This window comes from Coregonus lavaretus (genome assembly GCF_964263955.1).
Source record: "Coregonus lavaretus genome assembly, chromosome: 2".
NCBI lineage: Eukaryota > Metazoa > Chordata > Actinopteri > Salmoniformes > Salmonidae > Coregonus > Coregonus lavaretus.
Window position 1 is genome coordinate 3,599,922 of NC_139989.1, and position 27,042 is coordinate 3,626,963.

General features: G+C 45.7%; 3 protein-coding genes across 4 annotated transcripts in view; 1 reads left to right on the top strand and 2 right to left on the bottom strand.

The window, feature by feature from the left end:
- Positions 1 to 237, top strand: part of LOC311105628 (coiled-coil domain-containing protein 191-like) — a gene marked incomplete at both ends in the record, with an annotated part of 34,192 nt that extends 33,955 nt beyond the window's left edge. The window contains one exon of the mRNA XM_084147830.1: positions 69 to 237. Within this exon, the coding sequence (XP_084003956.1) occupies positions 69 to 237 (169 nt within the window). The remainder of the gene's footprint in view (positions 1 to 68) is intronic.
- LOC311105637 (palmitoyltransferase ZDHHC23-B-like) lies at positions 236 to 10,007 on the bottom strand. Of its 2 annotated transcripts, none has more exons than XM_084147843.1 (5): positions 9,737 to 9,996; positions 8,345 to 8,518; positions 7,540 to 8,232; positions 6,938 to 7,018; positions 236 to 2,794 (listed from the first exon to the last, which is right to left on the bottom strand). In XM_084147843.1, the coding sequence occupies exons 2-5, from the start codon at positions 8,479 to 8,481 to the stop codon at positions 2,521 to 2,523; spliced, it is 1,185 nt and encodes a 394-aa protein (XP_084003969.1). In that variant the 5' UTR covers positions 8,482 to 8,518; positions 9,737 to 9,996; the 3' UTR covers positions 236 to 2,520. The 2 variants fall into 2 exon arrangements, with proteins under 2 accessions (XP_084003969.1, XP_084003968.1); XM_084147842.1 differs by having other exon boundaries at positions 237 to 2,794; positions 6,938 to 7,105; positions 9,737 to 10,007.
- A 1,277-nt stretch (positions 10,008 to 11,284) lies between these two features.
- On the bottom strand, positions 11,285 to 25,973 carry LOC311146878 (protein Aster-C-like; the record flags this gene model as incomplete). The annotated part of the gene is made up of 17 exons (XM_084183494.1): positions 11,285 to 12,915; positions 13,021 to 13,126; positions 13,531 to 13,650; positions 14,387 to 14,453; positions 14,640 to 14,816; positions 15,318 to 15,421; positions 15,940 to 16,082; positions 16,206 to 16,324; positions 17,748 to 17,888; positions 18,123 to 18,279; positions 18,825 to 18,984; positions 19,109 to 19,233; positions 23,728 to 23,808; positions 24,347 to 24,442; positions 24,593 to 24,693; positions 24,812 to 24,950; positions 25,881 to 25,973. The coding sequence occupies 17 exons, from the start codon at positions 25,971 to 25,973 to the stop codon at positions 12,850 to 12,852; spliced, it is 1,995 nt and encodes a 664-aa protein (XP_084039620.1). The 3' UTR covers positions 11,285 to 12,849.
- Positions 25,974 to 27,042: the final 1,069 nt, after the last annotated feature.

Sequence of the window (27,042 nt, forward strand, 5' to 3'; positions counted from 1 at the left end):
CCTCTCTGTCCTGTGTGTGCATGTCTGTCTGTCCCTCTTGGTTTCTGTCCTCTCCGTCCCTGTCCCAGGCGGGTGGTGCGGAGCTGTTTCCAGGCCTGGAGACGGTATCCAGGGTGGCTGCGTGAGGAGAGAGAGAGGGAGACCAGGAGGGAGCAGCTGAGACGCAGAGTGGCAGAGGTCCTCCCTGACTTCCGCTCTTCTCCTCTGGACTGTCCCTGGAAACAAGGCCCTCTGTGACCCACAGGACACACACACACGTACAGTAGACACACACATGTGTACGGTACACTCAAACAGACAGACACAGACAGACAGACAGACAGACAGACAGACAGACAGACAGACAGACAGACAGACAGACAGACAGACAGACAGACAGACAGACAGACAGGCAGGCAGGCAAAGAGAATCCTCACATACAGGAGAAACCAGTGGATAGGACCCAAAACAGATGCTTAAGTTGCTGCTGTAACAAGCACACACATACCAGCTGTTGGTCTACCTTAATAACCTGAGAAAGGTGGATATAACGTTTAATGAAGACATTTTAGAAACCTTTTTGTAACAGCAATGACTCATTTAAAACTGCAGTTAAAATTCAGGTTATTGAATATTGTGTATTTTTTAAGTCACACAGTTTGATGCAGTTTGACAGGAGCTTGAAGCCATAAAAAGTAAAAAGCATTATGTTATTCATATCACAATAAACAAGTCTCACTGTCCAAGTTGTTTTGCCAGTCTCTGTGCTTTTGTTGTTGTATTCTCTTAAGTCCTGTGTAGCTCAGTTGGTAGAGCATGGCGCCAGGGTTGTGGGTTCGATTCCCACGGGGGACCAGTATGAAAAAAGCATTAAAATGTATGCACTCACTACTGTCAGTCGCTCTGGATAAGAGCGTCTGCTAAATTACTAAAATGTCATGTTTAATGCAACAACACTAATGATCCTGACCAGCCTCAGTCTACAGAGATGTATCAACACGATGCTGTTTGATAAATACCTGTTTCCTTCTGAAGCTCACAGGAACAGTTACACATAAAAATAACATATTGACAACAGCTGTTCCTTTCTCGAGAGGAGTGTTAATCAGTGTTGAAAGGAACGTCTAGGGCCTAGTTTTATTTTGGTCACGTGGTTTGGTCACCTCCCATCAAAGAAAGGCACCTCAACTGAGGAGGGAGAGACAGGATGTTAGAAGGACCCTGGAAAGAGATTGTGGGAGGAGAATGAAGATAGAGAGGGAGCGTGAGACAGATCGATGGAGAGATAGATGGATGAAATGTGCACAGAGCAATTGCAGCACTTGAATGGGAGAAAAGGTCAGGGAGAGAGAGGTAGAGATGGTGAGATTGAGGCTGTCAGTCAGTAAAGTTAACAGAAGTGGTTGTGTGTTATTGTAGGCTATGGTTCAGCTCAGGGACGGTATTGTAGTGGGTGCTACTTCACAACAGAACCGAACACTGTTACACCTTAACAAAGGCTTGCTGATTTCAGACTGGCTCGGCCTCCCTCCCAGTCCCAGACAGAATAGGGAAGGAGAGGACAGACAGAAAGGGGAGAGGACAGACAGAAAGGGGAGAGGACAGACAGGTTGGGGAGAAGACAGACAGACAGACAGACAGACAGACAGACAGGGGAGAGGACAGACAGAAAGGGGAGAGGACAGACAGGTTGGGGAGAGGACAGACAGACAGACAGACATACAGACAGGGGAGAGGACAGACAGACAGAATAGGTAGGGAGATGACAGACAGACAGACAGACAGACAAGGCAGAAGACAATAAATGGGAGAGAGGGAGATGGCAGTCTGAACAGTCCGAGGTGTGGAGATATGCTACCATCTGGTGGTGAAAGACAGTACAGCAGCACCACATCCTCCAACTCTTGTCCATATCACGGAGCAGGGTGAAGTTGCCCCCCTAGTGTGATCTAAGGTCAGTTTTACGTTCTTCCCCCTAACGGTTAAAGTCAGATTGTATGAGGGTAAGATGACCCTAGATCTGTGGGCAACTTCTACCTGGATCGTCCAATTGATCAATCACTTCTAACGATGCGATGATGATGTTGAGCAGGTCAGCTACACAAGAGGAGAGATCAACAAGGCTTCTGTTTGCGATGAACATGTTGCCAGAGCAACAATTTCAGTTGAACGATTTGAATAAACATTCCAAAATGTTACGGTGAAACTTCAACCAGCTACTTTTTGTAAGGATTACTGTGGCTTTTTAGCGACATTATTCAAACTGAAAATGACTTAGCTACATGGCCACTTGATTGTTTTTAACACAAAACAAATGGAATATGTTAGCTAACGTTAGCCAATGTTCGCAAACTATTTTCCTTGTTGAACGCACCTCAGGTAAGTGAGGCTGGGCCAAGGGGCTTCCGGGCCTTCTCCCAAGGTCAGCTGGACAAGGGGGCTTCCGGGCCTTCTCCCAAGGTCAGCTGGACAATGGGGCATCCGGGCCTTCTCCCAAGGTCAGCTGGGCCAGGGGGCATCCGGGCCTTCTCCAATGGTCAGCTACACCAGGTCAGTGAGCCTGGGCCAGTGGGCATCCGGGCCTTCTCCCATGGTCAGGAACTCTGCCCAGTTGCCACGGAAACCATGTGAGTAGACTCCTGTGTCGACGACGAGGCCCCAGTAGAGACTGTGGGTGGTCTTGTCTCGGAGGGCGGTGCGCACCTCTCGCTCTGTCACGTTGTAGCTGACGTTGATGAGCTGCAGGACCAGCAGGTGTAGCAGGCCACCCGTCACTATGCAGCTGTACCACGCACAGGTGAAACACAACGCTGAGCTGGAACACACACACACACACACACACTGAAAGGAGGACATGACTCATACATTCCTGAAAACAATCTCTGGCCCCTAGGCCAAACCCCCTATTTTTGGAAACCAGATGTGTGTTAACAATGGGCTAAGAGGAGCTTTAATACACAGATTACACCTATCTGGTTTCTACAGATCTGCAAACACCCATGGGGGAGGGAAGAGGCTATACACACATACAAATCTGAGCAACATAACATTTGTTACAGTGCTGAGTGGTAGACAAAATGGCAGTTACAATACACACACATATCACATCAAAACACACATTATCAGCAAACACACACACACACACACACACACACATACACATTCACCCTTACACAACAAAAACAGCTGAGCCACAGTAACTGCTCTGTAAATCTGGGTCAGTGGTTGATAAAGTAGTAGGCCTGGTAGGGGGAGATATGACGTTTCTTATAGAAACTGAAATCAACCTACATCAACCTACAACCTATAAATACCCAATTATTCCAAAACATCACAGCTTTAAGTGTCCCAGATAAAGAAAAGACTGCTTTGATGCAATTAAAAACCACTTGTTTCCTTATAGAGTTACCAGGGTGTGTGTGTATATATATATATATATATATATATATAGTCGAAAGTTTACATACACCTTAGCCAAATAAATTTCAACTCAGTCTTTCACAATTCCTGACATTTAATCCTAGTAAGAATTCCCTGTCTTAGGTCAGTTAGGATCACCACTTTATTTTAAGAATGTGAAATGTCAGAATAATAGTAGAGAGAATTATTTATTTCAGCTTTTATTTCTTTCATCACATTCCCAGTGGGTCAGAAGTTTACATACACTCAATTAGTATTTGGTAGCATTGCCTTTAAATTGTTTAACTTGGGTCAAACGTTTTGGGTAGCCTTCCACAAGCTTCCCACAATAAGTTGGGTGAATTTTGGCCCATTCCTCCTGACAGAGCTGGTGTAACTGAGTCAGGTTTGTAGGCCTCCTTGCTCGCACACGCTTTTTCAGTTCTCCCAACAAATGTTCTATAGGATTGAGGTCAGGGCTTTTTGATGGCCACTCCAATACCTTGACTTTGTTGTCCTTAAGCCATTTTGCCACAACTTTGGAAGTATGCTTTGGGTCATTGTCCATTTGGGAGACCCATTTGCGACCAAGCTTTAACTTCTAGACTGATGTCTTAAGATGTTGCTTCAATATATCCACATAATTTTCCTTCCTCATGATGCCATCTATTTTGTGAAGTGCACCAGTCCCTCCTGCAGCAAAGCACCCCCACAGCATGATGCTGCCACCCCCGTGCTTCACGGTTGGGATGGTGTTCTTCGGCTTGCAAGCCTTCCCCTTTTTCCTCCAAACATAACGATGGTCATTATGGCCAAACAGTTCTATTTTTGTTTCATCAGACCAGAGGACATTTCTCCAAAAAGTAAGATCTTTGTCCCCATGTGCAGTTGCAAACCGTAGTCTGTTTTTTTTATGGCGGTTTTGGAGCTGTGGCTTCTTCCTTGCTGAGCGGCCTTTCAGGTTATGTCGATATAGGACTCGTTTTACTGTGGATATAGATACTTTTGTACCGGTTTCCTCCAGCCTCTTCACAAGGTCCGTTCACAGATGAACGTGGTACCTTCAGGCATTTGGAAATTGCTCCTAAGGATGAACCAGATTTTTTTTCTGAGATCATGGCTGATTTCTTTTGATTTTCCCATGATGTCAAGCAGAGGCACTGAGTTTGAAGGTAGGCCTTGAAATACATCCACAGGTACACCTCCAATTGACTCAAATGATGTCAATTAGCCTATCAGAAGCTTCTAAAGCCATTACATCATTTTCCGGAATTTTCCAAGCTGTTTAAAAGGCACAGTCAACTTAGTGTATGTAAACTTCTGACCCACTGGAATTGTGATACAGTGAATTATAAGTGAAATAATCTGTCTGTAAATAATTGTTGGAAAAATTACTTGTGTCATGCACAAAGTAGATGTCCTAACCGACTTGCCAAAACTATAGTTTGTTAACAAGAAATGTGTGGAGTGGTTGAAAAACGAGTTTTAATGACTACAACCTAAGTGTATGTAAACTTCTGACTTCAACTATATATATATATATATATAACTATATATATATATATATATATATATACACACACACACACATACAGTACCAGTCAAAAGTTTGGACACACCTACTCATTCAAGGGTTTTTCTTTATTTTTACTATTTTCTACATTGTAGAATAATAGTGAAGACATCAAAACTATGAAATAACACATATAGAATCATGTAGTAACCAAAAAAGTGTTAAATAAATCAAAATATATTTTTTATTTGAGATTCTTAAAAGTAGCCACCCTTTGCCTTGATGACAGCTTTGCACACTCTTGGCATTCTCTCAACCAACTTCATGAGGAATGCTTTTCCAACAGTCTTGAAGGCGTTCCCACATATGCTGAGCACTTGTTGGCTGCGTTTCCTTCACTCTGCGGTCCAACTCATCCCAAACCATCTCAATTGGGTTGAGGTCAGGTGATTGTGGAGGCCAGGTCATCTGATGCAGCACTCCATCACTCTCCTTGGTCAAATAGCCCTTACACAGCCTGGAGGTGTGTTTTGGGTCATTGTCCTTTTGAAAAAGAAATGCTAATCCCACTAAGCGCAAACCAGATGGGATGGTGTATCGCTGCAGAATGCTGTGGTAGCCATGCTGGTTAAGTGTGCCTTGAATTCTAAATAAATCACAGACATTGTCATCAGCAAAGCACCATCACACCTCCTCCTCCATGCATCACGGTGGGAACCACAAATGCGGAGATCATCCGTTCACCTACTCTGCGTCTCACAAAGACAGAAAGGACAGATTTTCACTAGTCTAATGTCCATTGCTCGTGTTTCTTGGCCCAAGCAAGTCTCTTCTTCTTATTGGTGTCCTTTAGTAGTGGTTTCTTTGCAGCAATTTGATCATGAAGGCCTGATTCACGCAGTCTCCTCTGAATAGTTGATGTTGAGATTTGTCTGTTACTTGAACTCTGCGAAGCATTTATTTGGGCTGCAATCTGAGGTGCAGTTAACTCTAATGAACTTATCCTCTGCAGCAGAGGAAACTCTGGGTCTTCCTTTCCTGTGGCGGTCCTCATGAGAGCCAGTTTCATCATAGCGCTTGATGGTTTTTGCGACTGCACTTGAAGAAACTTTAAAAGTTCTTGAAATGTTCCGGATTGACTGACCTTCATGTCTTAAAAGTAATGATGGACTGTCATTTCTCTTTGCTTATTTGAGCTGTTCTTGCCATAATATGGACTTGGTATTTTACCAAATAGGGCTATCTTCTGTATACCACCCCTACCTTGTCACAACACAACTGATTGGCTCAAACGCATTAAGAAGGAAATAAATTCCACAAATGAACTTTTAACAAGGCATACCTGTTAATTGAAATGCATTCCAGGTGACTACCTCATGAAGCTGGCTGAGAGAATACCTAGAGTGTGCAAAGCTGTCATCAAGGCAAAGGGTGGCTATTTGAAGAATCTCAAAAAAAAACTATTTTGGTTACTACATGATTCCATGTGTTATTTCATAGTTTTGATGTCTTCACTATTATTCTACAATGTAGAAAATAGTAAAAATAAAGAAAAACCCTTCAATTAGTAGGTGTGTCCAAACTTTTGACTGGTACTGTAAATAACACAATAAAGAAAATCTATTACAGGTCAACATCTAAATATTGCTCCAAGCGTTGATCAAAGCTCAGAACGCTTATATTATTGATCTGACTGTTCTATTGGGGCCTGCCTCTTTGTGAATGATTGGAATCACAAACAATGGTTTAATCGTTATGTTCAACTGAGGTGAATGAACCTACAGCAGCCAAGGTGATAATGGATGGGGTCATTTTGGCTTGTTTTTGCGGTTCTCCAAATAGCATTTTAAAGTTGTTTAAATTGTATAGAAATGCAGTTAATGAGTTTCAGCTTTCAAAAAATCCCCCCTATCCGGAACTCACTAAAACTCAAACCCTAGTTACGACCCAGGTGCCAGTGGGTATTTTGATCTACACCGCCTCATTTCACAGGCTCATTTTAGCCTCTAATGCCTAATAGTGTGTGTGTGTGTGTGTATGTGTTACCTATACTGGTCGTAGACGCCTGGGCAGTAGAGCAGAGCGGTGAGAATGTTCTGTTGAGGACACACGCTGCGCAGCACCAGACTGATCCCATACAGAGAGGTCAACAGGAAGAGGAGGAGTGTCAACAGGAAGCTGCGGTGATTGGACTGTCCCACACAGCTGTTTATCCTACCACAGTGGTGACATGACGGACACGACACACACACACACACACACACACACACACACACACACACAGACACAGACAGCCAATACACTGTACTTAAGATCATGGGGTTCCACCACACACAGTACAGCTCTGATTGTAATTTGGATGAGCATCTGCTGCTAAATGACTAGAATGTAAGATGTACTTAGAACCCATGATTACACCAAACACACACATCTAAATAAGTGTTTGAAGATTATTATTTTTTGCACGATTGTGTGTGTGTTACAGATCAGTGAGTTAAGTGAGTTTCTCAGACACACAGGCCTATGGCTGATGACAGAGACAAGAGAATGTCACTGATAATTGCTTCATAGGTCTGCCCTGACACTGCTGAGACATTGCTTTGACATGGTTGTGTACTAAATGACAGAGGTGTTTTAATGGGACCCACCAGACACAGTGGTGGTCCAGCCTCAGGACACAGACGCCACAGATCCTGCAGTGTCCCGCCCTGGGGGGCCGCATAACCCTGCACACAGAGCACCAGTTCCTGCTCCGCCCACTATCCATCTGCTCTACCCCCTGGCCCTGCTGCTCCGACCCACTACCCCGATTGGCTAGCACTACTTCCTGCCCGACCACGTTATGGCCAGGGTCTCTGTCCGGTGGAGGGCTGTGATAGGTCACTGTGCTGTGGATGTCAGCCGGGTGTGGCCGTACGTAGCCGGGCTCTCTCTTGGTGTGGACGAGTGCGGCCAGAGTGAGGCCCACCCCCAGGGTCACTGTGCCCAGCTGGGTCAGCCCTACACCCCCCCTGGGGAAGACCTCGGTGAGGAAGAGGTAGTACATGTAGCCCAGGGAGAACAGCGCCAGGCTGAGGAAGAACAGGGTCCGACCCTTCTTGCGGTGGGTGACGTAGTAGTACCATAGAACCAGGACCGGTAGAGCTGTCAGAACAACCATACCCAACAGGAAGTGAAGGGCTGCGATGTGTAGGAGGACAGGAAGTAGGAGCAGCGGGGGGAGCACAGATAGGTCGACACGCCGGGCTCCGCCCCAGAACCAGGGAACACGGAGGCGGTCGGTCATCACAGTAACCAGATGGGACAGTGAGTCAGCCTTCTGGGGCTCTTTCTTCAGCCATCTGAGGGAGAGAAGCAGACATTCACTTTCTGATGTGATGCCAAACTGGATGAAGAACCATTAGCTAAAAGTGTGAAGGTAACTGGCCGTAGATGGGTAAGCCACTCCCTCACCTGTCACAGGCATCATCCAGGTCCTCACAGTCACAGCAGCAGGCTGCCACATGGTTCCGCCCCCCCTGACGGTCCACATACTCACAGCAGCACAGAGGCTCATCTGGCTCCAACGCCTTATTGGCTCGTTTCTTCATGACGGACAGCCAGTCAGCCTGGAAAGTGTTCAGTCTCCTGTGGGGAACGAGCCATCAGGAAGGGATGGAGATGAGGGGTGAAGGAGAATGAGTAGGTGTGTGTGCGTGTCCTATTCTCATGGCGATGCAGATAGATAGAGATAAATGTGTGGCTGCGACTGGTGAATAATTTTTAGATTGGGAGTTAGTCTAGCCAGCTATCTAAACTTGTAGTAATCATGGCTGAATACTGACTGAAATAATTTTGCCTGCGCTACAGACTGCTATATAGGTCCACTAATACAGGACTAGTAAAGGCCCAGTGCAGTTCAGGGGGTGCTGCTACTACTCGCGGCTAATGGCTTTGTCCAATGAACCATGGCGGAGTTTGTGCCTACAAAAAGCCACCATTACTATTTCTCTCTATGAGAGATGTCTTGCAAATTAGGGATGCAAGGGGGGAGGAACTTGTAGGGTGCTTCCGTATTAGCTCTGTGGCATTGGCTGTCATTGAAAATCCTTACCGACTGATTCGAGCGGGAGACGGGAGTGACTCGTTTCTCGGGGGTCTCCAATGCGCCTTTACGCAGAGGTCACTGCTACCGATTTGGGCTAGACAGCGGGGCGACAGAATGGTCTGTCTGCCAGCCAGTCGGTGAAGACTGGTGCGTATCAAATGTCACATCAGCTGTGGCATTCGCGAGCCAAGGGAATGGCAAGTGTAGTAAATGCCTTTCCTTCCTCAATTGTTAAAATTTCCTAGAAAATGAAGCCCGTGGATTTATTTCTGAGTTAGCCCAGTGAATAGTTAATACATGAAGACTTTATGTTTTTTCGACTACCAATCGAATGTAGCCTCTCTGAATGCTGTAGCAGACGATTGTCTGCCTTAACCCCTAGATACAATGTCACCGTCTTGAAAGTTGATACAAAGTATCGTTACATGCGTAAAGATTAGCGGTTACCAGTTGACTCTATACTTAACCCTGTCGTTAACTACAGACAACATGTCACGTGTAATGGGAAATAGCATAACCTATCAGAATTCGTGGTTTGCTGCAAGCTAATCATATGGGCTACTTCCTTACAAAAACTGTAGGCTGGGCTACATTAGGAACTGCTTACTGAAATGTCGCGGGCTACATTAGGAACTGTTTACTGAAATGTCGCGGAAATGACAGACTGGCCAGTGGCCACAGTCAACGTTGTTCGCAACAGCACATGCCTAAACATATTTAACTGAATGTAGCCTAGATATGCAACTCAATTAGCCTACCTGCCCAACAGTGTTGTCAATCCAACAAGGTGCAGTATTTCTTGTCGTCTCCCTCCCGACACAAAAGTAATTTCATTGCCTATCCCAGACCGCGCGACACTATTGTGTCGGAAAGCACCGGAACCCTATAGTCGCTCCATTTAACCCTTTCAAAAGGCTGCACCTCTCCGCTGGTATATTTTGTATTAAGAGCGAGGTCTAAAAATATAACCCCTCCTCCGTCGCTGGGATAATGTAGTCAGGCACGCTTGCCTTTCCTCCTGTTTACAGTGCAGCAGGGTAACTTTCTTTCTCCCTCAGACTTCTGACGTCAACAGAGGGGGTAACCTTTTCCATTGAACTTTTACCAATGTGCATCAAGACATGGTAGGCCTACTGTCTATCAACAATTTTTATTTATTTATTTATTTCACCTTTATTTAACCAGGTAAGCCAGTTGAGAACAAGTTCTCATTTACAACTGCGACCTGGCCAAGATAAAGCAAAGCAGTGCGATAAAAACAATAACACAGAGTTACATATGGGGTAAAACAAAACATAAAGTCAAAAAATACAACAGAAAATATATATACAGTGTGTGCAAATGTAGCAAGTTATGGAGGTAAGGCAATAAATAGGCTATAGTGCAAAATAATTACAATTAGTATTAACACTGGAATGATAGATGTGCAAGAGATTATATGTGCAAATAGAGATACTGGGGTGCAAATGAGCAAAATAAATAACAATATAGGGATGAGGTAGTTGGGCGGGCTAATACCATGTTCAATGAAATAAGCAAACATTAAGCTTATTATAGCCTAACTGTCCAACATATAGGCTATAGGGCAAACTATTTGGGTCCAACGCCAAGTTATTGTTTCTTCAAAGGTCAAAGATCAATTGTTTATAACCTATCAACTGGAGAGCTAAGGCTCCCGTCTGTGACATTAGTGAGGTGTTGCGCTATGGTGGGTTTCCAATTTATCTTGAAGGAAGTAAAGTGGATTAGTTCAGAAGTATTCACTCCCGCTTTAAGTTAAACCACTTGTCTCTTCTGACCGAGTTGATTTCAACAGCCACAATGATACCTATTCATTTTTAAAGACAGTGGGTGTTCTTACACATTAAAGGTAGGTTTAGCAAATGACGTTGCTTCGAGCAGCACCCCAGATATTGAGATGCGCAGATATGGTGTGTGAGCGAAATCTTGCAAGTGCACGTGTTCGCTTCACGCTTTTAGAGCGTGGTAGACAGACAACGTGTTGTTTACTTTCTGCGTCTACTTCATATTGCTGAGTCTACCTTTAAGGACTTTAATCAACTACAGTTACGAAATATGCAGCATCAATTGTTTAAATACCACCATGCATGTGCTGACAAAGTGATGTAACCCCTAACTCACTCTTGCTCGCTCTCTCACATTCACAAATTTGATTAGTAAATCCCGTTATGTACCCTCCCCAGAGAATGAGTATAAAGGTAGAAAGATGGGTTATGCTGATTGTACAGTCAGAGTGCTTTTAGCCTGCCATACCCTTACCCCACAATACATTGACAAGAATAATATGTGGCTGAGAAATGTGGTTTCTTTATTCAAAGCAACAATACATTACATCTTTGTCTAACAAATGTGCAAAATAGCCAACATAATTCAACTTCATATATGGTTAGTGTGGAAAACAAATTATACAGTGTGTTCCCTTTAAACTATTCACATCCCATGGTTTACACTAATGCAATGTAAACAAATCTAACAAAACTATGGAAGAAGATTCCTGTGCAATTATGAAACAATAAGGATGGGTTTTACATACAATATGAAGCTATACCACCACACAATAATGAGTGGTATTTGCTTGAGAAAATTAACATTTGTCATCAACAATAAGAACAAAGCTAACAAGGCACTAGTGTGGATTCAACTCAGAATCCACAGACCAAACTTGTGGTGCTCACATTCTTATAGTGGGTGTACACAAAAGCAGTGAAGTGTTTGAGTGACATGGCTTCCTGAATGGGTTTGTTTTACCATCATGTAGAAGGAATATGAATTACAGAACAGTAACTAACCCTATTAATTTAGCTTACTGTATATGGAACGGGCATCAGGACTTTAACGGAATTAACAAAATGCAATCAGTATTAATATTAGCATGTTTTGGCTCTAACCAATTAGTCCTGAGAAAGTTCACCTGGGGGCGTGTTCAGTGGGGTGCAACGATACAGAACGTTTAGATAGAACTATATCATGTAGAACAAACATGCTTCTCCATCATGTAGAATAAGGATTCATGACAGCTTTATAGAAGGCATTTCTATCTACAGCGGTCAGAACGTTGCAATCTTCTAAATACAACCCTGATATTGAGCTCTGCTGTATATTTACAAACCAGCTGCAAAACCACAAACCATCCAAAGATTCATTTAAAAAAATCTGTCAATCAAAAAAAGCATAATTATTCACATTTACACGAGCAGAAACCCACGGCCATCCAAATATTATTAATAAATTACATTCATAAAGTATTTTCTAATTGAACAAAAATGTATATTCTAAATAAATCTTAAAACATTTTTTTAAAAGTACACAAGGCAGCTGTGCAAAAAGTAAAAATCTTACATGGATTTCTTACATTGGCATTTATTTCTATCACACCATTGGCTCTCATCTGCTGTGATTAGCTTGGCAATGGAAGGGGTACGCAGTGATGCATGCTGGGACTGCAAGGCACATACCGTAGTCCAGAAGAACTTCTATCTTAATCACAGTAACCCCAGAACCAACATTAAGGAAGAATAAAGTACTCCCAAACCAAACTGAAAATAGAACCTCACACAAACCCAAGTCCACTAGTCGACTCCCAGTGTTGGTGATGGTTGGGAACCATTCTCTTCCTCCACAACGCAGGGTCAACAGTTGAACTTAAAAAAAACATCCATCCACCTGGGAACACACTATCAAAGGCCCTGGGACTTGTACTGTTGTTGCTCTTAGTAACAAGTAGTCTGTGCATGGGTAGTCCCTATAGCAACACCCCTGCTTGGGAGAGTGAGTCCTCAGAGGCGCATCCCTGTAGCCTTTACGACCCCAGGGTTCATAGGGCGTAGTGAGGTCACCAGGTGTGACGGCGTCACTGAGGCGTTGCTGTCCTATTGGTTACAAAGTTCTGCTGAAGCGCCAACAGAGAGCAGCGGAGCTGTGGAGAAGAGAGGAAGAAAACGGTCAATGACTGTACAGATCCACATGGTGTCATCTGGGAGGCTGTGACAGACACACCAACAGAGCTGCTCGTCTGGCTCACCTGCTCCAGTAGGTTAATGGAGTCCTGCAGCACAGCTTCCAGTAGCAGAGTCTCCTCTCTGGTCCTGTGTGGAGGGGCCGGTCCAGGGCTAAAGTCAGGTGCAAATCGGAGGACGAGACGGACAAAGTCAACATGACAACAGAGAGAGAGAGAGAGAGCGAGAGAGCGAGAGCGAGAGAATTCCTCAACATAGCTCACACCAACCCAATCATGTCAGAGCAGTGATTACTCCAAGGATTAGAGAAGGAAAGGACGCTTCCAAGTCAGGTAAAACTAAGGGGACGTGGCTGACGTGCAAATCAATATTTTATTTGTTCAAATTGTTTAAAATTAGATTAGGGTTAGGGGTTTGCTTAAGGTTAGGTTATAGATTTTGGCTAGTCGGGCTGTCAATGGGATGCTGGTCAGAAAAGACCCCTCAGTCTCTCCCACCTAAGTCTTGGAACATGGCCACAGCCACCCAGAGGAGAGAAGTAAGCGCAGGCTTTCACCCAGTGTGCAGCAGCCTACCTGCTCTCTGTCCTCTCCCGGAGGCGGTTCTTGGTGCTCAGGTACATGCGGGTGGCCACGTCCTCCATGGCCCACAGCTTAAAGAACAGCCCCAGGTTCAGCACTGTTAGGATCAGCAGACTGGGAAGAGAGGAGGCAGTAAGGTTTCTGATTACTTGACCAAGTTCAATAAACACCTGGCTAATATACTGCAAATACACCTTATAATAATAATAATAATAATAATAATAACTCACACACGCCTAAATACTGTTCAAATCAAATCACATTTTATTTGTCACATACACGTGTTTAGCGGATGTTATTGCGGGTGTAGCGAAATGCTTGTGCTTCTAGCTCCGACAGTGCAGTAATATCTAACAAGTAGTATCTAACAATTTCACAACATATACCCAATACACACAAATCTAAGTAAGGAATGGAATTTAAGAATATATACATAAATGGACAAGCAACGACAGAGTTGCATGGACTAAGATACAGTAGAATATTATAGAATACAGTATATACACATATGAGATGAGTAGTGCAAGATATGTAAACATTATTAAAGTGACTAGTGTTCCATTTCTTAAAGTGGCCAGTGATTTCAACAGGCAGCAATGTGCTGGTGATGGCTATTTAACAGTCTGATGGCCTTGAGATAGAAGCTGTTTTTCAGTCTCTCGGTCCCAGCTTTGATGCACCTGTACTGACCTCGCCTTCTGGATGATAGCGGGGTGAACAGGCAGTGGCTTGGGTGGTTGTCATTTGAGCTCATGGAGCAGAATGTACTCAAACACATACATGCAATAGAAAAGTTGCATGATGATTTACAGTTATGCGCGTTGAGTGTTGACTGGTGGGGTTGACTTACATGACGCTCATCCCAGCTACGATGGTAGAGATGTTCCACTGATGTGGACCCTTCATATCCATGGGATCTGACACACAACCGGGGAGGAGTCATTACAGGAGACACAGCATGAATGGAAGACCGATGACTGTGCATTTTGTAGGTGATCAAGTCATGCAACTGATTACTGAGTGTTTGTATAGTACATGTAATGTTATCTATGTGTGCAGAAGATGGTTGTCCAGGGCTAAATAACAGAAGAACATGCATGTACCCGTGTTGCCCTCTCTGTGAGGGTCCAAGTTGACCCCGTACTGGTTGCTGGGCTTCAGGTGCTCCTGTAGTGTCCGACTGAACGTCCTCCTCCGCCGGTGACGCAGCCCGCCAATCGTCTTACCGGGGTCTCCGCCTCCCTGGTTCAGCTCCGCCTCCTCTTCCATCAGCTCCGATTCTGTGATGACATCATAGGGTCAAAGGAAAAGTCAGGTTAAATGCCTTGGAAGAAGGAGGTGGATAAATGACTAACGTTAGAGGTGGTAAGGGTTATGTAGAGAGGACTGCTGTACAATCTTTGGGGATGGGGAGGGAGAGGGGGTTGTAATCGACATCTCATGAGGAGAGTTGGACTGTCAGTGTGAGTGCAGGGCTTTGATTCAGATCTAATCTGACGAGACTGGAGAGGGTGAGGGTGAGGGAGACTGGTCGTTATACAGTATAGGAGAGTGGGAGATGGACAGAAACCATCAACATACTTAGAGACAGAGCAGGAGTATATTATGGCCAACCCAAAACACTCACAGGCAGAGAGACTCATTGGAGATAGAAAGATGCGCTCTCAGAGGAAGATACTCAGTCAGAGAGATAAGCCAAGCGAGAAGGAGAGACTGACAGATATTCTGAAAGATGGAGGAAGAGAGGAGATCTCCGGGGCTGCAGCAGCCCTGCTACCCACCCAGGTGTCTGAAGTAGTCCTCCAGGCCGCTCCAGGAGTTCTTGGTGATGAAGGACTTGACAAGTCCCCACGGCTGCTTCTTATACTTCACATCAGTGTACACCCTTAACACACAACACCAGCACATCAACTCTATGGTTGTAACTGAATAGTAATCAAATGATCTATATTCAAATTATTTTACATGGGTAATTAGTCACCGCAAACTCTGAAGTACCAAACACAGCTGCTTTTCTCCTTCTCTGTAATCAGGAACTGATTCAGACTGACCAATAACTACCAGAAAGAAGAGAGAACCAACAGTACATAGGCCAGCAATAGGTGGAAGTGAATTTACCTTTCCTAAAGGATATTGGTCTTTGACACACAAAACCCACTGGGCACTCACTGGTTGAATAAACGTTGTTTCCACATCAGTTCAATGAAAGTCAGTTGAACCAACACGGAATAGACATGGAATTTAGATTTGTGCCCAGTGGGGGAACATGTAAAGGCACTTATGCACCGAACAAAGAGACTGACCACAACGAGAAACTGAACCCCAATACCCTGAAAGTCTTCACCCTAAAGTAAACGGAGCTAAGTTTAAATGTCTGAAGGGTGTATTGTCGCTGCTGCTCACCTGAGTCGACACTTGTGTTTGGAGTGGCGGATGATACAGTAGCGGTTCTGAGTGTAGAAGTAGTCGTGGTATGGGACGTCGTGTGTGTAGACTTCTGCGTCGATGAGGTAATACTGACCCTCCCTGGACTCCTTGTACAGGATCTGCCAGGACAACAGAGGAGTTACACACTCTGGAAAACACATTACTCAAAAGACAACACACACACACACACACACACACACTACTAGAAACACTCCACACACACCGTGCAGACCTAGGCTCACCTGGTTCTCTGTGGCGGTGGAGAACTTGCCCACCAGAGGGTTGGTGATGGTGATGGTGTAGTTGAGACTCCTCTTCATGGAGCCTGACGCTTCACTCTGCCAGGGGGCAAAGATGGCATCTAAAGACAATCACACATCGGTTAACACAAAACACACACACCTATTATTCTATTTGGTACTACAGTTAAGCACTGAGATGGAAAGGCCTGAATTATTTCACAAACACATTATTTAGAACAGGGATGGTGCCCCCCTTTTGTAGGCCTGCGGATCAACCCCTCCCCCACCACCCAAAATAAAGAAAACTCAGTCGGGGTCTCAACTTAATGTTGAGAGTTAGAATAGTAGAATACATAAGGTGCGATTTTGACATGTGGTTGTGTATCAGCAGTTTCTCTCTTATGTCAGTCACTGACAGTTACTCAATTAGCCCATGTCATTTTATAGATTGGTAAGTTAGTCTAGCCAGCTATATAAACTTGTAGCAATCATGGTCAAATTACTGACAAGGGGGCCCCCATTAATTTTGTTAGTCACTCGCACTCAGATATCATATTTAAAACTGTAAAATGTAACCATTTACATTTACATTTTTGTCATTTAGCAGACGCTCTTATCCAGAGCAACTTACAGTTAGTTAGTGCATCAATTATTTATTTTTCATACCCCCTGTGGGAATCGAACCCACAACCCTGGCGTTGCAAACGCCATGCTCTATCAACTGAGCTACATCCCTCTGCCACATGGCAAAATGTGTAGAAAAACAGCAAACTTTCTGAAAAACTGCACATTTTTCTCTCCGCCCCTCCACCATTGCTCAGCAAGGCGGAGGGGCCCTCCCAACAAAATTTCACTTAGGGCCCCCAAAAGGCTCTGACTGCATGTGTGGGTATGCAGACCCAGGAGCCACTGCGGCCCCTCATGATGAGTTCAGAATTTTTGTGGCCCACACCCCCATCAAAGTTGTCCATCCCCGATTTAGACATTACAACAACTCTCAGACAGTCACATTCAAAAGATGGATTACTCATCACAAGCTATCCTAATCAGAGGACTGTGACTTATAACAGGGAGAGTTGAGGACTGTGACATATAACAGGGAGTGTTGAGGACTGTGACATATAACGGAGTGTTGAGGACTGTGACATATAACAGGGAGAGTTGAGGACTGTGACATAACAGGGAGAGTTGAGGACTGTGACATATAACAGGGAGAGTTGAGGACTGTGACATATAACAGGGAGTGTTGAGGACTGTGACATATAACAGGGAGAGTTGAGGACTGTGACATATAACAGGGAGAGTTGAGGACTGTGACATATAACAGGGAGAGTTGAGGACTGTGACATATAACAGGGAGTGTTGAGGACTGTGACATATAACAGGGAGTGTTGAGGACTGTGACATATAACAGGGAGTGTTGAGGACTGTGACATATAACAGGGAGAGTTGAGGACTGTGACATAACAGGGTATGTTGGGACTGTGGCTTATAACAGGGATATAACAGGGAGTGTTGCGGGTGGATGGGGAGATGACTCACTGGTGATCTTCCTGGCATTCATGAATCTTCGTATGAAGTGGGAGTCGGTAAAGAGCAGCTCAAACATCTTCTCTGCGCTGATGTTGAAGACCCTGTTCACATAGAGCCTGCCCTGCTGCTGGGAGAGAGACACTCTCTCCTCTACAGGAGACACAGGGAGAAAGACAGAGAGGGCGGGTTAGCATGATCTCAGAGGAGTGCCCATGAAAACACATCTAAGATGGTGTCAATAGCATCACACAAACAAATACATCTAAGATGGTGTCAATAGCATCACACAAACAAACACATCTAAGATGGTGTCAATAGCATCACACAAACAAACACATACTCTAAAGAAGCAGGCACTTAAACACATTTGGGAATCATTCTCACCGTCCTCTGCGCTCTCTGAGCCGCTCTGTTCAGAGAAGTGGTCCAGGTTAGTGTTGAGGTCCAGAGAGAGCTCTGAGCACTTGGAGACCCGCTCCGGGGCAGAGCGGTCCAGGGATGGTTCAGGAGTGCACTGAGACGAGGTGCTCCGAGCATCATCCTGCAGGACACACACAATGGCAATGTCACTCTTTCTGTCACTCTGGCTATGGAAGCGTTGCTATGTATGCCATCAATGGGACTCGTCCGTCACTTGCAATACTCATAGACAATGAGTGGCGCAGTGGTCTAAGGCACCGCAGTGCTAACTGTGCCACTAGAGATCCTGGTTCGAATCCAGGCTCTGTCGCAGCCGGCCGCGACCGGGAGACTCATGGGCGGCGCACAATTGGCCCAGTGTCGTCCAGGGTAGGGGAGGGAATGGCCGGCAGGGATGTAGCTCAGTTGATAGAGCATGGCGTTTGCAACGCCAGGGTTGTGGGTTCGATTCCCACGGGGGGCCAGTATAAAAAAAATAATATATATATATATATATATATATATATATATTCACTAACTGTAAGTCGCTCTGGATAAGAGCGTCTGCTAAATGACTAAAATGTAATGTAAATGTAATGAAGAGACAATATGGAGACAGTATGGCTCTACGGAGATCACTTAATATCATCCAAGCCTTTTGTGTCATTAACATGCCAGGTGTCGTACCACGTTCCTGGAGTTGGCGTTGCTCTGTCCGAGGGGTGAGGTTAGGTCCTCTCCCTGGGGTGTGGTGGGCTCAAAGGAGCCCTGATCCCCTGGCTGGAGGCGCAGAGTAGACGGCCTCTCCAGCCTCCCAGAGTCTTCTCCATTAGGCCTCATGGTCAGGCTGCCAGGGACCAGATGGGGAAACAGGTTGAAGAAATGTGTCAGTCAGACAGATGTAGGTGAGTGCATGCTGTTAACCATGCAGTACCCCATGGAGAGAGAGAGAGAGTCCTCCTAGTCCTTACCTGGTGTGTGTCTGCATGGTTGATTCTGCTGATCCCTGTAGACTCTCCATTTCTTCATGGCTCAGGCCCAGGTCATTACCATAGTGCTGCTTGACCATCTGCCACAGCTCCAAACTAGTCAGTGGCTAGGAGAGAGAGAGAGAGAGAGAGAGAGAGAGAGAGAGAGAGAGAGAGAGAGAGAGAGAGAGAGGGGGTTTAATTGGGAGGAACGGAGGTTGGTACACAGCAAACAGTGGAGCTTGGATAGATTTTTATTATCATGGAAAAGCAACTGATTTCGTGGTACACAGTTCCATCATCTATCAGATGCTTCTAGGCTACAGCTTGCAAGAGCTCAATCTCAATAGTCAAAATAAAAGTCATGAGGATTCATTCCTCCATCTGGCTTCCTCCAACATAATAACCATTTTCCACCTGTGCATGAATCTCACATCACTTCCAGTCTCAACCAAACAAAACAGCCCTAACCTGCTCCTTACTCAAACACACTGATGTCACAAGAGATCAAAAATCAACGCACTGTAGAGCAGTGCTTAAAAAATTAAAACAATTATATAAAGAACTGATGCAAAGACGATGGCTGCTACCTTGCTCAGTAAAAATTGTAACCTAGAGTTATTGACTAATCTCTACAAAATAGAATGTTTATGGACACCATGACAAACCCCAAAAATTATATACAAAATAAACTTTATGGACGGAAAATAATAAGGAAATGTTTAAATGTAGATAATTTAAAATATATTGAGTTTGTTCAATCGTTCATTACTTATGAGGGGGAAAAAACAATTTAATATGATTGGTTTGCTATGCACAGGGCTGGATTTACGAACAGGCACGCAGGGCACATGCCCGGAGTTCGGAGGCCCCCCCAGATAGCATATAAGCAAGTCATAAGCCATGGCAAAATGTAGAATTACAGGTAATTAGCTTTAAAAAAAGTAGGTGCCAAGGGGCCCCAAATCTGGCCCTGCCCATGCAATTGAATCCAGTCAAGCAAGCCCCATATAGAACCACGGTTTCTTCAATCCAAATTATGCACAGCTGATCATCACTTAGATGAATAATCAGTCACTTGTTATCAATCAAGTCAAAATAGCCATTTTAAAAGTTGTTTTACTTACTTCTCTGTAGCTATTTTACTCTTCCCTAACAGTTGTGTTCTGGTCGCTGGACTGAACTGTAATAACCTGTACGCTGTCACAAAACAATCAGGAAGTCCTAGCGCCCTCTGCCCGACAATTGGAACACGAGCGCGCCACCCATTGATACAGAGATAGGTAGCCTCGATAACAGCTCTACTGAATGTCAAAACTCTGGTTCAGTGGCAACGAAAATCAGATCGGTTGTTGAATAGCCTCTTTGGGGAGGAGACTGCCCTGAAGAGAACGACTGCCCTGAAGAATGGAGAGGTAATGAAACAACAGATCTTTCCCGAGGGCAGGTTCTGTGTCTAATGCAAATAAACCTTCCTAGCCACACCTTGAGGGGTCATTGAACTTTACCTTCATTCGCTAACTCCCGAGCCACACTAGTGTTATTGTGGAGTTGTTTGCACAGCTTAATTCCCTTGATCCACAGTCTTCCGGGTATTGCACTAGATGGCCATAGAAGTTGCATTCATTCTAGGTGCTAGAATGTTTTATCCCCACTTTGCTAACAAAAGAGCCAGTACATTATAAGAAATTCAGCCATTCTATTCCCCTTATTTACTACAGAATAACTGAATGTTAGGGACATGGGGCCAGTCCGAGGAGCATGGTGTGTACTCAGGACTGCTTAGAGCAGTCAGCCAGGGTAAAGTCACAAAAGCCTTGCATACTACATAGGACTCCAGATAGGTTGCATGGAGCTATGATAACCAGATAGTTTCCATGGTGCAGGGTTATCTAGTAGTTGACTTTCTTCATGTCACTGGATCAATGCCATTCCATAGCTGATTACAGGGAACACGTTGCCTTTTAGACACAGAGCCAAGGTCAGTTGAGCTTATTACCATATTATTACCTTGTTAACAAGGGTAGGATTGAGTGAGGGGGAAGAGGATCCTAGATCGGTGCTTAACATAACTCCTACTTATAGAAATGCTTGCTGTCAAGACAACCAAAACCATGGTGACAACAGTGTTGGAAAGGAGGGGACAGTGTGTAACTGGGTGTGGTAGAAAGTCTCGTGTTGAAAGGAGGGGACATTCTGTATCTGGGTGTGGAAGATGTCTGTCACGCCCTGGCTCTGGGACTCTGTTATGTTGAGCCAGGGTGTGTGGTTTCTATGTGTTTTGTGTGCTAGGGTGATTATCTAGTTCATTTGTTTCTGTTGGCCGGTGTGGTTCTCAATCAGAGGCAACGTGTATCAGCTGTTGCTTGTTGTCTCTGATTGGGAACCATACTTAGGCAGCCTGTTTTCCACAGTGTGTTGTGGGATCTTGTTCCGTGTTTGGTTAGTGTCTGTGACCAAGGACGTCACGTATCGTTTTGTTTCTGTAATAAAAAATAAAGTATGTTCTCATTCCACGCTGCGCATTGGTCCACTGTGTGTAACGATCGTGACAGAAGATCCCACCATAACTGGACCAAGCAGCGTGTCCAGGAGCCAACGCCAGAGAGGGCTCTAAAGGATATCAACCTCGACTGAGTCAAGCCGCGGGAGGAGGAGAGAGGCTGGACTTGGGAGCAGAGGAGCGAGAGTCTGGCGAGAGCCATGGAGGCCTGGCCCACGGGGAGGAGAGACGGCCAGAACATTTTTAGGGGGGGGGGCTCACGCCGTGGACGACGGGGCAGCAGGAGGCCGGGATAGAGTGGTTCAGCGGGTTGGCAAAGGAGGCCGCCAGGTTACGGGAGTCACTGGTCACCAGGGGGAAGGAGAATGTAGAGGCACGGCGAGAGGTACTGGGGTGTGTTGCCAGTCCGGTCGTTCCTGAGCCCCGCGTAGGGCCAGTGGTGTGTTTCCCCAGTACGGTCCGGCTTGTTCCTGTCCCTCGCACCGAGCCTGTGGTGCGCGTCGCCAGCCCGGTCCGGCATGTTCCTGCCCCTCGCACCAAGCCTGTGGTGCGCGTCGTCAGCCCGGTCCGGCCTGTTCCTGCTCCCCGCACCAAGCCAGTGGTGCGCTTCGTCAGCCCGGTTCGGCCCGTCCCTGCTCCCCGCACCAGGCCAATGGTGCGCGTCGTCAGCCCGGTCCGGCCTGTTCCTGCTCCCCGCACCAAGCCAGTGGTGCGCTTCGTCAGCCCGGTTCGGGCCGTCCCTGCTCCCCGCACCAAGCCTGTGGTGCGCGTAGTCAGCCCGGTCCGGCCTGTTCCTGCTCCCCGCACCAAGCCAGTGGTGCGCTTCGTCAGCCCGGTTCGGCCCGTCCCTGCACCAAGCCAATGGTGCGCGTCGTCAGCCCGGTCCGGCCTGTTCCTGCTCCCCGCACCAAGCCAGTGGTGCGCTTCGTCAGCCCGGTTCAGGCCGTCCCTGCTCCCCGCACCAAGCCAGTGGTGCGCTTCGTCAGCCCGGTTCGGGCCGTCCCTGCTCCCCGCACCAAGCCTGTGGTGCGCGTAGTCAGCCCGGTCCGGCCTGTTCCTGCTCCCCGCACCAAGCCAGTGGTGCGCTTCGTCAGCCCGGTTCGGCCCGTCCCTGCACCAAGCCAATGGTGCGCGTCGTCAGCCCGGTCCGGCCTGTTCCTGCTCCCCGCACCAAGCCAGTGGTGCGCTTCGTCAGCCCGGTTCGGCCCGTCCCTGCTCCCCGCCAATGGTGCGCGTCGTCAGCCCGGTCCGGCCCGTCCCTGCTCTCCGCACCAAGCCTGTGGTGCGCGTCGTCAGTCCGGCACAGCCCGTGCCTGTTCCACCAGAGCAATCCGCTCCACCAGTGTTCAGTCCAGCTCCGGCCAGCAGGGCCAGACCGGACCAGGGGCGCTTTGGGGGGTTTGTTGGAGGGTGGGGGTCAAGCCCGGAGCCGGAACCGCCTCCGAGGAGGAATGCCCACCCGGCCCTCCCCTGTTCGGTTTATGTTTGCGCGGTCGCAGTCCGCGCCTTTGGGGGGGGGTACTGTCACGCCCTGGCCCTGGGACTCTGTTATGTTGAGCCAGGGTGTGTGGTTTCTATGTGTTTTGTGTGCTAGGGTGATTATCTAGTTCATTATTTGTTTCTATGTTGGCCGGTGTGGTTCTCAATCAGAGGCAACGTGTATCAGCTGTTGCTTGTTGTCTCTGATTGGGGACCATACTTAGGCAGCCTGTTTTCCACAGTGTGTTGTGGGATCTTGTTCCGTGTTTGGTTAGTGTCTTTTGCCAAGGACGTCACGTATTGTTTTGTTCGTGTGATCATTAAAAATAAAAGTATGTTCACTCATCACGCTGCGCATTGGTCCACTTCCTCCAGCGATCGTGACAATGTCCCAGTGTTTTTGACAGCCCTTAATCCATATCCACACCCTGTTCTATCTGGACAGGACAGCCTATGGTATTTCAACATACACAGAACCTTGGACCTGCCATAGCTAACAGTACTTTACACCCAGGGTACGTCCTGAATGGCACAGGGCCTGGGTCAAAAGTAGTGCCCTTTATAGGGAGCCATTTGGGATGCATCCCTAGTGAGTGAGGTGAGATTATATGAGGTCGCTGTCAGTTGATCTGTACCTCACCTTGTCCATCAGCGTGTTCTGCCACATCCGGAACACTCCCTGGTAACTCTTCTCTCTGGCCGAGAAGGAAGTGAAGAACAACTGTAGGGGAGAGAGAGAGATGCTTAAGTTAAAATTCCACCCCAAAACTGGCTGTTTTTCATAACAGCAATCAAGGTTTGAAGATATATAACTTTCAAAATACAGAAATACAGCCGGTATTATGAATTTTGCATCATATGATGCAAAGCGCAGCATCATATGATGCAAAATGCATCATACCGGCTGTATTTCGAAAGTTATATATCTTGAAAACTTCATTGCTGACATGCAAAACGTTTTGGGACTATATCAACAATGGACTAATGAAACAAATACTAAAATATCGTTATTTAGGTGGAATCTTCCGTTAATATTATTGCAGTGATAACCATCTATTGGTTTGCATTTAGGATAGACAGAAGGGATAAGTAGCACGTTATTTTGTCAGTGCTGCAGCTGTACTCCTGAGCATGAAAAGTTGCTTGAGGGGTTAAACCATGAAAAGCACAGGGTCTCTTAGCTCTGGTCCAGGGCGTTAGTGCAACTGTCCAGGGATATAGAACAGAACCCAGGTGGTGTTTGATTGACTGTACTGTACCTTCTCTGAGTCTGTGCAGATCTGAATGGCATTTGGGATCAGCCTTGCTGTCTTCTCTCTGTACATGGCCTTGATGTCCCTCAGAGTCAAGGCTATCTACGACCAGAGCACACTGATCACATCCTTAACACGACCAGAATCATGCAATATATACACATATTTACGACATATAATTATCCGATTTAGTTAATCAGCTAAACAGAAAACTGTGCCTTTATTTTTCCTTTCCCTCATGTGTGAGCTCACCTTTGTCCCCCAAAACACATTGCTATAGAAACAGAGCCAGTTCTCCGACAGGTAGAGGCGTCCCTGCAGTAGGATGTCTCTCTGGAGGGCACAGGTGTAGTCTGGGGAAAATACACAGGACGCACCGTGAGACAGGTATACACAGACACAGGTAAGGTACAGGTGATAGGGGGGCTGTTTCTGGCTTCTCTTTCTCTCACACACACACACACGACTCACCCATGATGAGTCTCTCTGACTCGGGCAGTTCTTTGAACAACTTCTTGAACTCCTCAACCCTCTGTTTGTAAGTGGGGGCAGGCAGGGCAGGCAGGGTGACCAGACACTGGCCCTGAGGGTCGGACATTGATTGACAGGCCGCAGAAATAACATTAGAATTACATCAAAGCTCATTTGAATACTAATTACTATAGTATGTAAATCTGAAATGTGATAGACTACAAATTGCAAGAGCAAATGTCTTTGGGGTTAACAGAATGTGTTATTTAGCCTATTAAACATACAAACGATGTTTGAAGTGAGAATTAGGCAGGCCTGATGCTGAAAAAGAAAATACATTATTGCCTACTTCACCCACATTTTATTTTTGCAAAAAAAGTAGTGTGTAGTTCCAGTAGTTAGCTACACCACTACATGGCAACAACAACAAAAAAGTATTGAACTACTGAAAACATTACCTAGATTTTAACTTAGTTGAACTACCACCAAGCTACTGCAAAATGTGATTAGATTACTAGTTGAACTACATGTAGTTTTGTCACCAAGTACATCAAGACAATAACTAAATGCAATGAAATTATGTCTGACATAAGTGGTTATCCCACTGGCTATAAGGTGAATGCACCTATTTGTAAGTCGCTCTGGATAAGAGCGTCTGCTAAATGACGTAAATGTAAATGTAAATGTACATAATAGATGGGATAATAGTCAGAATGTAATGTAATGTCCTCTCCACTAGAGGGCAGGAACAGTTGATGAATAACTGCATGTCATGTGGTTTTATGTGTTTTTGAGTGGGGAGAAGGCAGACTTCATGGCATGTTATACTATCACAGGAGGCTGCTGTGGGGAGAACGACTCATAACGGCCCGGAACGGAGCAAATGGAATCAAACACCTGGAAACCATGTGTTTGATGTATTTTAATACAATTACGCTTATTCCGCTCCAGTCATTACCTCGAGCCGGTTCTCCCCAATTAAGGTGACACCAACCTCCTGTGTATACTATGTAGGGGTAAGTGCATAATTGTCACAGACAAGTAAACAGAAGGGCTCCCTGTATCTTACCTCGTGATCCTCAGAGCTCCACCTGTACTCCCCCATGGAGGCTGTCTCGTCTGTGACATCACTACCCACCACTGACCGGGACACCTGGTCCATCAGATCCACTGTTCCGCTGACTGGGTAGAAGAGATAGAGAGGCCTTACAATGATACCTAGTAGCTCCAACAGTCCATGTCATTATAGCAGGACTCCTGGACTGGACTGGGTTTGTTTGTTCATGGCTGGTCTCCACTGAAGAGGGTTAAACTTTGCATACCATGCTAAGAGGTATGAGGATGGAATTGACATCCTATGCAGGTCTTTAGCTTAATCCACTTTTCTGATGAGTGAGAGTGCAAAGAAAGAGACACAACAAAACTGCTTTATCCCGCCCTGCCTGTCACCCAGGAGAAAAATTGTAGTTCACCTAGATTCCTAAAACCAAAGTGACCAAATGAGAAATGTTGTGAGATTATTTAATATCAACAACAGTTATATGAATTGATTTGATACATTCTGAACAGTAATCCCCCAAAAACCTCCCTTTTAATACATATTTAAATTCTGCTCTCTCAGGCAAACTTCCCATTTCCATTTTGTTTGCAGTGCATTCAAAAGACTGCACATGAACATCAAACATTTTAGCAGTGCGAATCTCAAGTGATTAACAAGATTGTTTGTGTGATGTCGAAAAAGGAGATGCGTCTTTGCTCGTCCACTGTGTCAAAACTACGTTGGTATAGGGGCCTACATGCCACGTTTAGGTGCTAGTGGGAACTAGGGAACTCTTTAATTTCCGACGTGCTAACTGGTTGTAGTTATACACGTGCCGCGTTCAACCAGTTGGACATTTCCGAGTTTCTTAGTTCCGAGTAGCACGTGAAAGCAGCAATAGTGCGTGATCGCATCATTACCAGGCCAGTTGTCAAATTCCTCATCATCCATCACCATATGTGCTTTCAAGACAAGAGTTTCCGACTTGGAATTGCTAGTTGGATGACAGTTCAAAACATTTTTTCCGAGTCAGAGCGCGTTTTTCCCCCCCCGAGTTGTTTTGAACGCGGCACATGTCCGCTCTCCTTCTGCGGGATACAACATCAGTAATCAGCAGGTAAAAGACGGTGCATTTCATAACCTACCTGGAAATAACACGAGATCTTTATCTTCTGCAGCAAGTCCTATGTGA